The following is a 14,711-nucleotide window of genomic DNA, read 5'->3' as shown; positions in this document are numbered from 1 at the left end:
AGCTTGGGGGTAGGGCTACTGGGGCTTCCCTGCCCTCTCCCAAGGAGCCTCTAGCCCTCCGGCCTGCCCCCCCAGCATGAGCTGGGGGAGAGTGAGTCACCCAAACCACTGCTCCCGGGCTTACATCACCTATGTTCACCCCAGCCCTCCTAGGTCCTCTTTAGCCACAGACAGCATGGGAGCCAACTGTCCTTTTAATGCCCCAGCTGAGCCCCAGCCCTGCTTGGGCATCTGCCCCAGTCACTGGCGACGCCACAGATACGTATGAATGGAGTAGGCTGGAGAGAGCGTCTCCACGAAGCCCACGGCAGGGTCCTTGATGGTGAGAGGCACATCCTTCGAGGACCTGGGGAAGGAAAGAAAGAGGCTGAGCGCTTGGGCCACCAAAGCTGCCGTCCCAGCCCCAGCCCAATTCCCAGGCCCTGCCATTCTCACCGGTTTAACACAACCACAACTGCAGAGCCGTCAGGACGTGTCAGTGCCACAGTGTCCAAGCCATTCTTCTTGCTGGCTGCCAGCCCCACTCTCTGGGAGCCCTCTGGGATGAACTTGCTGAAGTGGGAACAAGCATGGTCAGGGACTCCAGCCTCGCCCCTCCGGGCTGGAGCCCACTCCCTTGAGAGCAGCCCCTGTCAGCCCCTCACCTGAGAAGTCTCTACCCACTGCCCACCCCAGAGCCCTTCCCATCCCCTGCATCGGGTATTCAGGGCTTGTCGGCTGCCACCTGCTCACTTCCCGCCTGGATGGGGCAGGAGGGACAGCGGTGCCTCTCCCCAGCTCCCACCCTAAATGTCTGCATGGGGCCACATAAGCCCAGTGCAGGAGATCCCAGGCCTGGTGTGGAGTCGGGGCACCTGCCCTCCACTCACCTGAAGTGGCCAAGGTGGTAGAACATGGGCTGTTTATAGAACACATCTTTGGTGATGTCGACGATGATGGGGCTGTCGACAAAGTTGCGCACCCAGTTGGGCCCTCCTTCCAGGTTCAGGGCAAGGTTCCAGTCGGTCCAGCCAACCACATGGTAGAGGAGGTTCTGGGGTGGGAGCAGGGCAGAAAGAAACGCTCCACATGGGGTCCCCGGAGGATATAGTTAAGGGGTGCACAAGCGAAACAAGCTACAATGGTGCCCTGGCCCTGGGAGGAGCACCCTACATCCTCAATACCTAAGGAGAGGGATGGTGAGGACAGAGGCATCAAAAGAGAAGCTGAGGGATCATGGCAAATGTGACTGCCCTAGATGCAGGCATTAAGGGAGGGTAACAGGGTATGCATAACTGTGAGGCGAAGGCACCATAGGGAATCATGACATCCCAGCATGTGCCCTAAAGAGCAAATCAGGGGATCCCTGGGTGGCGCAGCGGTTTGGCGCCTGGCTTTGGCCCAGGGCGCGATCCTGGAGACCCGGGATTGAGTCCCACGTCGGGCTCCCGGTGCATGGAGCCTGCTTCTCCCTCTGCCTGTGTCTCTGCCTCTCTCTCTCTCTCTCTGTGTGTGACTATCATAAATAAAGAAAAAATTAAAAAAAAAAAAAAAAAAAAACCTTTAAAGAGAAAATCAGCTGGACCAGCTGGGGAAGGGGCCTTCCGTTGGTGAGAGAGAGAAAGAGGGTCTGTGGTGGTCTGCTCGGCAGGAGGGGCTGGGGGCTCACCGTGATGATGCTGTGGCTGTACTGCACCCCTCGGTCCCAAGAGCCCAGCCGCACACTCTGCTCCCAGAACTTGGAGCCCACACAGGCCTCTGAGGCAAAGAGCATTGTGTTGGGGAACAGGCGGTGTGTCTCCCCCAGTGTGGCTTTCGCTGGAGCCAGAAAGTCCAGGTACCAATGTACAGCAATGCCATGGACGTACTTGGCTGCCTCTGGGTCTGCCAGTACCTGTACAGGGAAGGTCAGAGATGCCTGGGGAAGGGGCCACCAAAGCTGAGCCTGGCATGGAGGGTTCTGGAAACAGCACTGGGGACCAGAGGAAGGGGCAGAGGGATGCAGGCAACTAGAGGGACCCCTGGGGCCCTGGAGACGCAGAGAAGGTCAGCACCTGTCAGCCCTTATCAGCACCCCAGGGAGCCACCAGGGTGCCTGGCTCCAGCCCAGGAAATTCTAGGAGTCAGGAGTTGGGGCAGGGAAGACACAGCAGGAGCCAGCCACCTGGATGCCAGATTCGGGATCACTGGGATAGCCCTGGAGATCCTGGGCCTTACCACCTGGGCCCAGTGGGGCAGCAGCAAGCGCTGGTCATCTAGTATGAGCAGACGGATGTCATGGTGTGTACTGTTGGCCAGGGCAGGACCCAGGTCCCGGGCAATGAAGTCTCGCTGGTGTTCAGGGGTGAAGCCCAAGCACTGGAAGGGGTATCCGCTGAAAAGCCCTGCGGAAGGCTCATTCTCTGCCGTCACTGCCCAGAACTGCAACTTGTGCTCTGCATAGGCGTCCAGGAACCTAGCAGGGGAGAGGGTGTGAGTGTGCCTAGCCAAGGAAGGCAAGCGAGACTCGAGAATAGGAAGCCCATCGAGGTGGGGGGAACCGGCAGGCCAAATCCAAAAGACCCAGGAGGTAGAAAGGTGACCTGAGGACTCAGATATGGGGGTGACCCAGGCCCAGGGGTGGGGCGGAGATGAGGGTGTCCAAGAGGGGATCTGGTCCAGACCCCATGGCCTTGCAGTTCCCTTACTTAACAAAGTATCTGGCCCACGTCTGGTGGTAGAGATCCCCAGGCTGACCCTTGAGTGACCCCTTCCCATTCACTGCCCCGTTGGTCTTCAGCCAAGTGGGTGATGTCCAGGGACTGGCGAAGAGTGACACAGGGTGCTGGGCCAGTTCTAGGGCTTGGTGAATCAGGGGTATCTAGAGAATGGAGGTGAGGGCAGAGATACCCAGAACTGTAACATGGACAGACTAGCCCAACCAGTGCATCAGGCCTAACCATCGGCCCCCGCCCTGCCCACCCCCTCCCCTTGAACACAACAGAGAGCAGGGGGCAGGCAGGTTCCAGCTCTCTCTGCAGACTGCTGTAGCCTTAGGCTTCTCTCCCAGCAGCCATCAACTCCCCAAGGGCCAAGTACCCACCTTGAGCTTGATGTCTTCCTCAGGGAGGCTGAAGTTATGCAACTGGAAGTCATCATGGGTGTCATCATAGGTGTAGGTGCGGATGGAGAAGTCACAGCTGGCCATGGGTACCCGGATGATGTTGTATTCGATTCCTGTAGAAAAGGCAGGCCAAGCTATGAGGGTCTGGGTCACTGGAAGCACGTGAGACCTAGCCTGCCACTTACCAGTCCTAAATTATGACTGAGGTAGGGCAAAGGGAGCCTGGGCTCCCGAGCTGAGCCTGTAGGGCCAGGCCTTCTGAGCCTCAGCAACTCTAAGCACTCAGTGAGAGTCAGGCAGGACAATCTTACTTCACTGGGCATTAAGAGAGGACCCAAATGTTGGGGATGGGTGGAAGTCACGGTCAATGGAAAGGTCAAAGTGTCAATCGCACTATGTCATCATGTTCCCCTTCTCCTCACCTTCTGCAGAGAAATAGGATTTGAGTAGCAAATTCCGGGCAGGGGGTGACAAGGCGAGGATGTTGAGGGCAGCTGCATCCGTCATGGCCCCTCCAAATCCCTTGACCTTCTGGAACTTCTGATCTGGCTGCAGGGTCAGTAGCAGCCCTGAGAACACGCAAGGCAGTGGAAGGGTCTCAGTGCCCCAGGGAGGAAAGTGTGGTGGTCACCGGTGTGATTCTGCTCCAGGGAGATCCCAACCTGCATTTGGGGGTGAGGGGTGGAGTCACCTGTGCCCGTGTGGTTGGCCCGGATGGTCCCCAGACTCAGCTCCATTCGGCGCCCGCTGCGTGTGCTCTCATACTGGCTGAAGGTGCCAGGGGCAGGCAGGGCCAGGGGGTCAAGAGAGTCACAGTATGTGGCATTGCAGACACAGACTACTGAGCTGTAGCCAAAGCTTTTAGGGATGCAGGGGCGGGCACCTGGGAAGGAAGGAGCACAAGTCGAGGCTATAGAATGAAGATCGAGAAGGGACATGCTGGTTGGGATCCTGATCTCAAAAACCCTCTCGCTGTGCCCCCACCCCAAGGTGGGTCCCCATCACTCAAAAGGGTTTATGGAACACCTACTGGAGCTCCAGTATACCGGAAGATGACCAAGGACCCTCAGGCAGAAGAAGCCCGGGGCTCTACATGACTCACTCACCTGATACACATGATACTGCCTGAAGTAGAAGCAATCCCATGAGGCTGGCAGCCATGATGCTTACCCTGCCCAGGGGCTGGAGACGGTCCTGAGAACAGAATGACGAGTGGCTGGAAGGCAGGCCCCTCTCTGTCCCCCAGCGGCTCCCCTTTGGGCCGCGTGCCCACAGCCCAGTCTCCCACCTTCCTTTAACTGGGACAGCACAAGGCCCACAGACACTGGGTGCTGCCCACCCCAACCAGGCTCTTCTCCCCTCTTCCCACCTACCCCTCCATCAAAGGGCCACGATCGCCTGGGTTGGAAGAGACTGTCACTCATTGAATTCCAGAGTCTGGAAGGCCAGGATTCCAGAAGCAGCGTGACAAGACCAATTGGGAGCACTTACCTCTCTGGGAGGACTGGAAAGCTCCATCACCAGGTGAGGGGACAGCAGGGTTCCCAAGCCTCGGAAGGATAGAGGATCCACTAAATAAAAACAGGGATGCAGGTGCCAGCGGTAACTATAGACACCGGATTAACCCTGCAGGTTTAATTCCGGCAGAAAGGAGTGAATGGGTCATGTGATAACTCTGGGCGAGTCACATGATACAGGAAGTGAAGCAACTGCAACCATACTTGTAGAGGGCGGCTTGCTTCCTGCTGGCTGTTGACTACTGGTCTTATGAACTTCTGGAACGCACATTTGGATGACAACCTCAGGAAGAATCTAAATCAAAGATCCGAGTGCAAAGTGAAGTAGAGGCTCCCAAGTCCCTGATGCTGGGAGCCACAGCAGGCACTCTGCTTTCTTGAGAAAAAAATTTTAAGTAATACCTAATAAAGATGGGATGCCTGGCTGGCTCAGTTGATAGAGCACGACTCTTAGTCTCAGGGTCATGAGTTCAAGCCCCATGTTGGGCACAGAGCTTACTTAAAAAATAAATTAAGGGGTTCCTGGGTGCATCAAGTCAGGGAAGTGTCTGCCTTGGGCTCAGGTCGTGATCTCAGGGTCCTGGGATCAAGTCCCACATGGGGCACCCTGCTCAGTGGGGAGTCTGTTTCTCCTTCTTCCCCTCCTCCCTGCTTGTGCTCCCTTTCTCTTTCTCTTTTTCTCTGTCTCTCAAATAAATTAATAAAATCTTTTTAAAAAATAAAAATAGGGATCCTTGGGTGGCTCAGCGGTTTGGCACCTGCCTTCGGTCCAGGGCGTGATCCTGGAGTCCCGGGATTGAGTCCCACATTGGGCTCCCTGTGTGGAGCCTGCTTCTCCCTCCGCCTGTGTCTCTGCCTCTCTCTCTTTCTCTGTGTCTCTCATGAATAAATAACATCTTTTTAAAAAAAAATAAAAAAAATAGGGATCCCTGGGTGGCGCAGCAGTTTGGCGCCTGCCTTTGGCCCAGGGCACCATCCTGGAGACCCGGGATCGAATCCCAGGTCGGGCTCCCGGTGCATTGAGCCTGCTTCTCCCTCTGCCTGTGTCTCTGCCTCTCTCTCTCTCTCTCTGTGTGTGTGATTATCATAAATAAAAAATAAATAAATAAACAAACAAACAAACAAATAAATAAATAAAGAATAAAATAAAAAAATAAATTTAAACATTAAAGAGAAAAATAAGGCAATACTAGGTGGGTGGGGGGATGGGGTAACTGGAGGATGGACATAAAGGAGGGCTTCTGAGGTGATGAGCACTGGGTGTTATATGCAACTGAAAAATTATTGAATACTACATCTGAAACTAAGTATGAACTATATGTTGGCTAATTAAATTTATTTATTTTTTTTTGGCTAATTAAATTTAAATAAAAAATAAAGTAATACTAAGAAAGGTGATACTAAGAAAACATGTTCACCCCCAGTATACTGGGAGATGATTAATGACGTGGGAAACAAAGGCAGAAGAAAATATTAAATTTCCTTTCTACCTGCAGCCCATTGACAGGTCCTTGAAACAGGCAGAGTGACATTCCTCTAGGGACTCAGCTGCCTAGATGTTAATATTTTGCTGAGGGACACCTGGATGGCTCAGCAGTTGCAGGCTTCCTGCACGGAGCCTACTTCTCCCTCTGCCTGTGTCTCTGCCTCTCTCTCTCTCTCTTTGTCTCTAATGAATAAATAAATAAAATCATTAAAAAATATTTTGCTGAGGACAACAGGCAGTCTCAACTCAAGTCTACCTTAACATATAAAAATTCCTTTGGAGGGACGCCTGGGTGGCTCAGCGGTTTAGCATCTGTCTTTGGCCCAGGGCGTGATCCTGGAGTCCCAGGATCGAGTCCCATATCAGGCTCCCTGCATGGAGCCGCTTCTCCTTCTACCTATGTCTCTGCTTCTCTCTGTGTGTCTCTCATGAATAAATAAAATCTTTAAAAAAGAATTCCTTTGGAAACCTGCTTTATCTCTACCCACCCCCGAGATACATGTTGGTGACCATTACCCAAGCATATGACCCACCAATGAACGTCCAAAGGGTTTCATGACTCAGGCTTTATTAGACAGTAATAAATGACCTTTCCCAACAACAGCTAGCCCCTTCAAGATCCTGGAAACCTCGCTTCAAAATCCCTTAGAGACATACACTATACCTACCCTCTGCCAACTTGAAAGTTTACAATGGAAAAAAAAAAAAAAGAAAGAAAAAAAGAAAGTTTACAATGGGCCACTCTTCAGGACCCCAGGGTGGCTCTTCCTGCCCATGGGTCCCATCTCTGGGTTTTTTGTTGTTGTTGTTGTTGTTGTTGTTGTTTAAAGATTTTATTTATTTATTCATGAGAGACGCAGAGAGACAGAGGCAGAGATATAGGCAGATGGAGAAGCAGGCTCCATGCAGGGAGCCCGATATGGGACTCGATTCCAGCATCCTGGGATCACACCCCGGGCCAAAGGCAGATGCTCAACCGCTGAGCCACCCAGGTGTCCCATCTGGGAGTTTAATAAGACCATCTTTTCACACCAAACACATTTCAAAAATTCTTTCTTGGCCATCGGCTTCAAACCTTAACACTTATGGTACATCAGTTAAGGTATAGTTTGCCCTACAGAGGGTTGAGAGGCAGGGGAGTCAGGCAGGTACACGAGTAGTCATAGATAAAGACAAGCCAGGGGCACCTGGGTGGCTCAGTCAGTGAAGCATCTGCCTTTGGCTCAGGTCATGATCTCAGGGACCTGGGATCAAGCCCATGTTGGGCTCCCTGCTCAGCGCAGTCTGCTTGTCCTTCTCCCTCTGCTCCTCCCCCTGCTCATGCTCTCTGTCTCTCAAATAAATAAATAAATAAAATCTAAAAAAATTCCAAACAGATAAAGACAAGTTACCAGGTGTTCATGGAGTGACCCTTCATGCTGGGAGTGACCCAGGAAGGCTTCACAGAGAAGAAGGGGTGGAAGAGCAGGGAGTACAGGCCCTGGGCATAGGGCCAGCATCACTGGAGGGAGGGAGTCACCAACATCGCGGGACAACATGTTTTGTCATCAGATGAGGACTGTCACAACTGGTTTTCATTTCTCACAGAACAGGGAGGTTGTATGAGGCAGTTCAGAAGCTGGAAAGTATACACGGCTGTATCCTCAGTGGTTGTGAGATGGAGGCTGTCCACAATGCCATGTGGACCACAGCACCTGTGGCTTAGTGGGAGTGACACACACAGCTGTGACCAACCAGCTCTAGCTCTTGGAGCCGATTTGCTCACCTATAGAATGGAGGCAATACCACCACCTCTCAGGGTAGCTCCTGGAGTCGGTAGCCCTAGTGGGTGCCCAGGAACTGCTTCTTTGTTGTGCCTTTTTGGCTTTTTTTTTTAAGATTTTATTTATTTATGTATTCATGAGAGAGAGAGGAGAGAGACAGAGAGAGAGAGAGAGAGAGGCAGAGACACAGGAAGAGGGAGAAGCAGGCTCCATGCAGGGAGCCCAATGCAGGACTCAATCCCCGTTCTCCAGGATCAGGCCCTGGGCCGAAGACGGCGCTAAACCGCTGAGCCACCCGGGCTGCCCACTTTTTGGCTTTTTTAATTATTTCAGTGAAAACTTCCAGACACACTCTGGGCAAAATTGATTCTCTCTTCTAGGTTCCTATAGCACTGATGCTGATTATCAGCGAGGCTAGCCAGGCTTGGATCCTGGCTCTACAGCTTACTAGCTGACTGACCTTCAGGCAATTTCTTAACCATACTGAGCCATATCCAGTGCACTCCAAATGAGCTGACACCTGCGATGTCCTCAAGTGTGGGAGACTCGGCTGCATCATTTGTGGTAGTTGGGAGCTGCATTCTCTCTTCCCTCTGACTGTAAAGTGGCTCGATATGGAGTCACGATCTTATTGCAGCACAGAGCTTGCAGTCCTGAGTCTCCATGCAAGTTCAGTCTTCTTTGGGAACAGTTTCGCCCCCAGAAGAAGCAGTGAGTCTTTGTGTGTGACTAACCCGGTTCATAGCCCTTCTCTGTCCTACCTTCCTGGCCGAGAGGAGAGTGACCCAGTTCCCACTCTCAGGGCAGAAAGGGCATTTGATATGGCCCAAAGGAGGATGAGTAGAGCCTGTGAGGGTTTCTGAAGTCTGTTTCGAAGCAGCAGGGGCAGGTGCCCAGGAGGGTACTTGACTGTGACAGTGTCTGGAAATCTGTGCCCCTTCCCCCAAGGAATCCTGCTCAGCCATTTGAGGGTAGTGGCAACTCGATCTCACATATTTGTTGAGAGCTTTAAGTATGATATTGTGTGTGTCTAGTACGCTGCCTGGCACCAAATATTGGAATAGATGAGGTCTGTGTTTAATTTTGTGAAGGCACGTCTTACTCCACGCAGATGGTCAAGCCCAGAGTGGGCAGGTGCCAAAGCGTTGAACTGAAGTGAATCATCACCACGCCAGCACTTGCCCCATCCTGACTTCCTGTTTCCCCAGAAAGCACTGCTCCTGCAAGGGCCTTGCTCTCTGGAGGTGAGCAGTTGACACCCAACACCTTACTGCCGTCCAATTCATTCATTCCACAGCATATATTAAGCACATACTACATCCGGCCCTGCCCGATCGCTCCTAGGCTGTAAAGCCCCCATCCCCGCCCTGTTTCACTCTGCAGGCACAGAGTTTGTCTCTTGTTTCTTCTCCTTACCCTTCAGTTTGTAAAAATTCTCCAGCACCAGGGCACCTGGTGGGCTCTGTCAGTGCAACATGTGAGTTTTGATCTTGGGGTTGTGGGTTCAAGTGCCACACTAGGTGTCGGGATTGCTTTAAAAATAGCCTTAAAAATTACATTTTGGGGTGTCTGGGTGGCTCAGTCAGTGAAGCATCTGCCTTCAGCTCAGGTCATGATTCCGGGGTCCTGGTATCAAGCCCCGCATCGAGGCTCCTCTCCTTCTGCCCCTCCCTCTGCTCACTCATGCTCCCTGTCTCTGTCTCAAATGAATAAATAAAATCTTTAAAAAGAAGAAACCAGATTCATATTCAGAATCCCATGACACACACCACATATTTCAGGAAAACCTCTGGTGTCCCAGACACTATGCTAGACACTGGCTATTTTGAAAACCTGCAAAAAAAAAAAAAAATAGAAAACCTGCAGTGTTCATATTGTTTTAAATCATTCCTTGTCTTCATGGAGTGTTCTACTCGACCAAGCTGAAGCCTGCTTTGGCTTCTAAAGGACGTGCTGACTGCATGGCAGCATTTCTGGATCCTTTTCTCCAAAGGTATCAGTCAGGGGATGCAGCTCAGTAGTGAGCTGGCCTGGAGAATTTCCTGGGCAGCTCTTGCTCTGTGGGCAAGCTTCACACTCTCCAGCCTGGGAGGTCTCAGCCCAAAAGCTCTCAAGCACCTCCTCTCCCTAGCAAGTATTTCCTAGCATACTCTCTCCTCCGCTGAAATGAATGTAAAGAGGATTTACTTATACACCTAATTTAAAAGAATAAACAGTTACCTTAATTGGAATATAAAGAAAGAGTAATGGGACAAATTTTATTAAAAAATATGTTTTCAGTAAGTAAATGCTTAGGTCCCATCATCTAAAAGACATAATGTAGTCAGATCTTGTGCTAACCTAAAGGGAATAAATGGGATTTAATAGAAGCAAAAACGGGCCACGAATTAATAATTTATATGCAATATATGTCATTTTCACAATATGTGATTATCACTGTGCTACAAATACATAAAATATATGACAAATCAAAATATTTAAGGGGGCGCCTGGCTGGCTCAGTTTGTGGAGCATGTGACGTAAGTTCGATCCCCACGTTGGGTACAGAGATTACTTAAAAATAGAATCTTAAAAAAAAAAGGAGAAACTTTTATAGTATGCAAATTACACCTCAATGAAGTTAGCATAAAGTGTATTGCGTATTTGTGGTTGGTTGGTTGCTTTTGCAAGGATCTGCACTAGTACACGGAAACTCTTTTCAATAACATATTTTACACAGCTGGAGGCATGTAAAATACTGAGAAGACATTATGATAAATACTGAGAAGACAGATACGATAATTTCAGGATGAAGGACTGTCTTTACGCTTTCTTCTTCATGATGATCTGCTAAATTATTGGGCTTTCCCCTCTCCTCCCAAAAAGCTTCATGTAAAACTTCCCTTTATGGGATGCCTGGGTGGCTCAAATGGTTGAGCGTCTGCCTTTGGCTCAGGGTGTGTTCCCAGGGTCCTGGGATTGAGTCCCACAGCGGGTTCCCTGCATGGATCCTGCTTCTCCTTCTGCCTTCTGTGTCTCTGCCTCTCTCTCTCTGCGTGTGTGTGTGTGTGTGTGTGTGTGTGTGTGTGTGTGTCTCATGAATAAATAGATATAAATCTTAAAAAAAAATCTTCCCTTTATTATTATATGATAAAGTCCTACTCAAATTTAAAGGCTTAAATTCGATTTTTACTTTGACCATGTTGTTGAGCAGAACACTCCAAAGTCAAGTAGAATGAGAGATGGTTTTTCCTCGTGTGGGACAGTAATGCGCTTTCTGGAATGTCTGCCTTTCCTGTCCTGGTGCCCCAAAGTTCTCAGACTACCTTCTTCCTGATAGCTGTCCCCGCTAAAGACGCAAGTTTTCAGGACGCCCCCTAGGGGGCGACTGAAGACCATTGCCCTGGGGCACCCTCCAATACCTAGATCTGCTGGCGGTGGCCACCAGGGGCGCGCGAGGTGGCCTAGACACCCTCCTCAGTCCCCTTTGCACAGCACCTTTAAAAGACTTAGTTGAGGGATCCCTGGGTGGCGCAGCGGTTTGGCGCCTGCCTTTGGCCCAGGGCGTGATCCTGGAGACGCGGGATCGAATCCCACGTCGGGCTCCCGGTGCATGGAGCCTGCTTCTCCCTCTGCCTGTGTCTCTGCCTCTCTCTCTCTCTCTCTCTCTCTGTGACTATCATAAATAAAAAATAAATAAATTAATTAATTAAATGGGTGAATTGCATGGTATGTAAAATACAAAAAAAAAAAAAAAAAGACTTAGTTGAACTCCAGAGAGGGCACCTGGGAACGAAACATAAGCGACAAGAAGTACAAAAATAGTTTGGCTGAGCCAGCACCACAGCTCTGAGCCCACTTTGCCCTCCCTGTACTGGGCTGTAGGCTTTGCTCAGATGCAAGCTCCAGTGAGGGAGATGGCTACCTGTTCTTTAGGCCTCAGACCAGCTCTCAAGGGAGGGGATGCCTTCTCAGGCCCAGGTCACCCCCACAGTCAAGTCAAAGAGAGGTATTTTCTCATTCCACCCACTGCAGAGCAGGAGATCAAAAAGTTTTTACTAGATGAATGAATCCATCAACCTTATCAGTCCAGCTAGAACACATCCCTTACTCACTAGGGTGTGGTTTCGTCCCTGGATTCATCTGATTAACCAACCCTCTCCCCACAGCCTTACTGAGATATAACTGACATATCACAATTGGTAAGTTTAGGGTGTACAATGTGATGATTTGATACATATGCATACTGCAAAATAAAGTTAGTTTGATTCACCAACTCTTCACCAATACACCTAGCATTGAGGGAAGGCCTGGGGCAAACTGAAAGTACTTGTTTGTACCCTGCATGCTATCCTGTAAGTTTCTCAAGAGAACAGCTGCCAATCTTTCATGAAGGCTTCTGGCAACCATTAGCCTGACCACTTCACATCACCAATGAAATGCACGAGGCACAGAGAAACCATAGAGCAGTAAGTGGCAGAGAGTCGAACCTCATTTCAGATATGTTCTGAAGCCCAGGAAGCTCTCAGCTGCCACGTCACCTGGTCTCGCAGGCACCTGAGCAGTGTGTCAGTCTTCCTCAAAGGTGATAACTGGTTGCAGAGCAAATTTCCTGGTTCCTTTTTCTTTGAAACCTCAAAGCTCCTCCCTCAGAGGCAAGCACAGGATGGGGCCTCACTGTACACAATGAGCAGACAGTGAGATCTAACAGAGATACAGCTGAGGCCGCAGGAAGGATAGGCTCCCACGCTGAACACCAGGGAACTGCCCTCGTGTTCCGTCCTGCTCTGAGCCTCCCATGCAAGGTGGTGATGAGGCTCATAGAAGATAAGAATGTCTGTGAACTGGAAAGTTCCATGGAAAATTCAGAAAGGAATCAGGAGTTTGTTACTCAGCCTCCGGGTACAGTTCCAGGATCTTCTACACAAAACCCCTACCTCCAACCTCGCCCGATCCGGTCGCCACCATTTCTCTCTTGTTCCCTTGAAGAGAGGCAGGATGGAAGGTTGTTTCAGTGTGGACCGTGGAGGACTGCTCGGGCCTTAAATCCTTGCTCCGTCACTCACTAGACCTGAGATACTGGGAAGTGACTTGACTTCTCTGGGCTTTGTTCCCTCATCTCCAGAAGCATTGCCTCAAGGGTTTTTGTGAGGGTTTAATGCAACAATGTACATGATATGATTTGTAGCCAAACTCCTTCAGCACTTCCTGCACTCATAGGCCATCTCTGGCCTTCTCTGCTCAGGAGCATCGCTTGCCAAGGTCACTAATGATCTCTGTTGCTGAGTCCAACGGGTGATGTTCAGCTCTTATTTGACTTGACTCTACCTCAGGGGACACATGACTTTCCTCTTCTTGAAGCATGCTCTTGTTTTCGCGACTCCATACTCTACTGGTTGAGATTTTACCCCACTTCTTTGGCTGTTCCTTCTCTTTGCCGGCACCCCCTCCTCTTTCCTTCTATGGGTGTCCCTTTGAGGGTCTGTCCTAGGCTGCTCTCCCCATGCATCATGCTCCCTCCAGGACACAATCCCATGCTTTTATTGCTTCCTAGTCGCTTTTGGTTCCAAAATCTCCACCTCCAATCCCAATCTTTCTCCTGGGATTGACTCTATGATGGGACTCTGCTCCCCAGATCTTTCCTCTGGGTGTCTCAGACACGTCAGCAGGACCATCATGAGATCATCCTCTGCTCCAGCCAAGCCACTCTTCCTCCTGTGTTCTCTTCCCATGAATGCAACTGCTTCTTCCCAGAATCTGGAGCTCATCCTTGACTCTGTCTTCTCTGTATCCTTATCCCCATTATTTCTCTTCTAAACTACTGAAACATCTCTCTCTTGGTCTCTTAACCTCTACTTTCTCTTCCAATCCATTCCCCAAGAACTGGATTTTCTAACTAAAATACAAATTCTGAAGTCTCCTCTCTCTCTCTCTCCTAAATTCCTTTGGTGGCCCCATACTGCCCTTAAGAGAGGTTATGGGACCTGGCCTCTTGTCCCACCCTCATTTCTCACCTGTCTACTTCCACTTTATGCTCCAACAACATTTCCTCTTATAAGCCATATTTCATCTCACCTCTGCTCTCCCTTTCACCATGAGTACTTCCTTTTTCTCCTCTCTCTCTCGAAAAAAAATGAAGTACTCCTTTTCATCATTGAGGCCTGAGATTTAACGTCACTGCCATCAGAACCATCTTCCTGACACCTCTGCTAGGGCTAGGCATCCTTGCTATGTGCTCCCCAATTCACACATTCAACAAATAATCATTGAACATTTATATATGCCAGACACTCTTCTAGGTCTTGGGGATACAGCAACAAATAGAGTGCTAACGTCCTTGGCCCTATGGCGCTTATATTTGAGTGGAGATGGAGACAAAACACAGATAATTCCAGGTGGCTGGTGGCCATGAGAATTACAAAGCAAAATAAAGGGTAGAGCATGCTGGACAGAGCCAGTGAGGGGGCTAGTGAGGAGTTTGGAGGAAAAGCTTGGTTGCCAAATTGGTGACCACATAATGAGTCTAAATTTTGTTCTAAGATGGAAATTCACCGGAGAGTTTGTTGCAGGAAAATGCCAAGATTAGATTTATATTTTCAAAATATCACTTTGGTTGCTGTGTAGAAATCTGACTGAAAGGAGCAGCTGCAAGGCAGGAAGACCAGCCTCTTCCCCCTTGTTCTGTATCCCTTCCCCAGACTCTTCCTTCAGCAGTGCACTTCACCTCCAGTCGGACTCCTTAATGCTTAATGCTTGTGATACAAGCTCACAGCCCTACCTGTCATGGGCAGTTTAACACGGTTGTAATGAATCCTACCAGTGGGGAAGCCCGTTGTTAGTGTAGTGACAAGTGTGTCCTGGCACCCCCGCCCACCGCGGCCCCG

The 14,711-nt window shown here is 50.2% G+C and overlaps 1 protein-coding gene across 1 annotated transcript; it reads right to left on the bottom strand.

Moving 5' to 3' along the window:
- Positions 1 to 176: 176 nt before the first annotated feature.
- On the bottom strand, positions 177 to 4,757 carry GBA1 (glucosylceramidase beta 1). Its single transcript, XM_025430973.3, has 11 exons — positions 4,574 to 4,757; positions 4,189 to 4,276; positions 3,774 to 3,965; positions 3,505 to 3,651; positions 3,062 to 3,195; positions 2,667 to 2,839; positions 2,197 to 2,434; positions 1,649 to 1,873; positions 870 to 1,033; positions 436 to 552; positions 177 to 346 (listed from the first exon to the last, which is right to left on the bottom strand). The coding sequence occupies exons 1-11, from the start codon at positions 4,598 to 4,600 to the stop codon at positions 241 to 243; spliced, it is 1,611 nt and encodes a 536-aa protein (XP_025286758.3). The 5' UTR covers positions 4,601 to 4,757; the 3' UTR covers positions 177 to 240.
- Positions 4,758 to 14,711: the final 9,954 nt, after the last annotated feature.

The sequence above is a fragment of the Canis lupus genome, chromosome 7, assembly GCF_003254725.2.
Source record: "Canis lupus dingo isolate Sandy chromosome 7, ASM325472v2, whole genome shotgun sequence".
Lineage (NCBI taxonomy): Eukaryota > Metazoa > Chordata > Mammalia > Carnivora > Canidae > Canis > Canis lupus.
The sequence above is the reverse complement of the archived record's forward strand: the minus strand, read 5'-3'. Positions and strand labels throughout refer to the sequence as shown.

Coding starts and splice junctions, on each gene's coding strand:
- GBA1 (XM_025430973.3), bottom strand. CDS start 4,600: ATGGAGCTTTCCAGTCCTCCCAGAGAG. Junction 3,196..3,504: donor ATCCTATTTCTCTGCAGAAG/GTGAGGAGAAGG, acceptor CCTTTTCTACAG/GAATCGAATACAACATCATC. Junction 2,840..3,061: donor AGGAAGACATCAAGCTCAAG/GTGGGTACTTGG, acceptor TCCATTCTCTAG/ATACCCCTGATTCACCAAGC.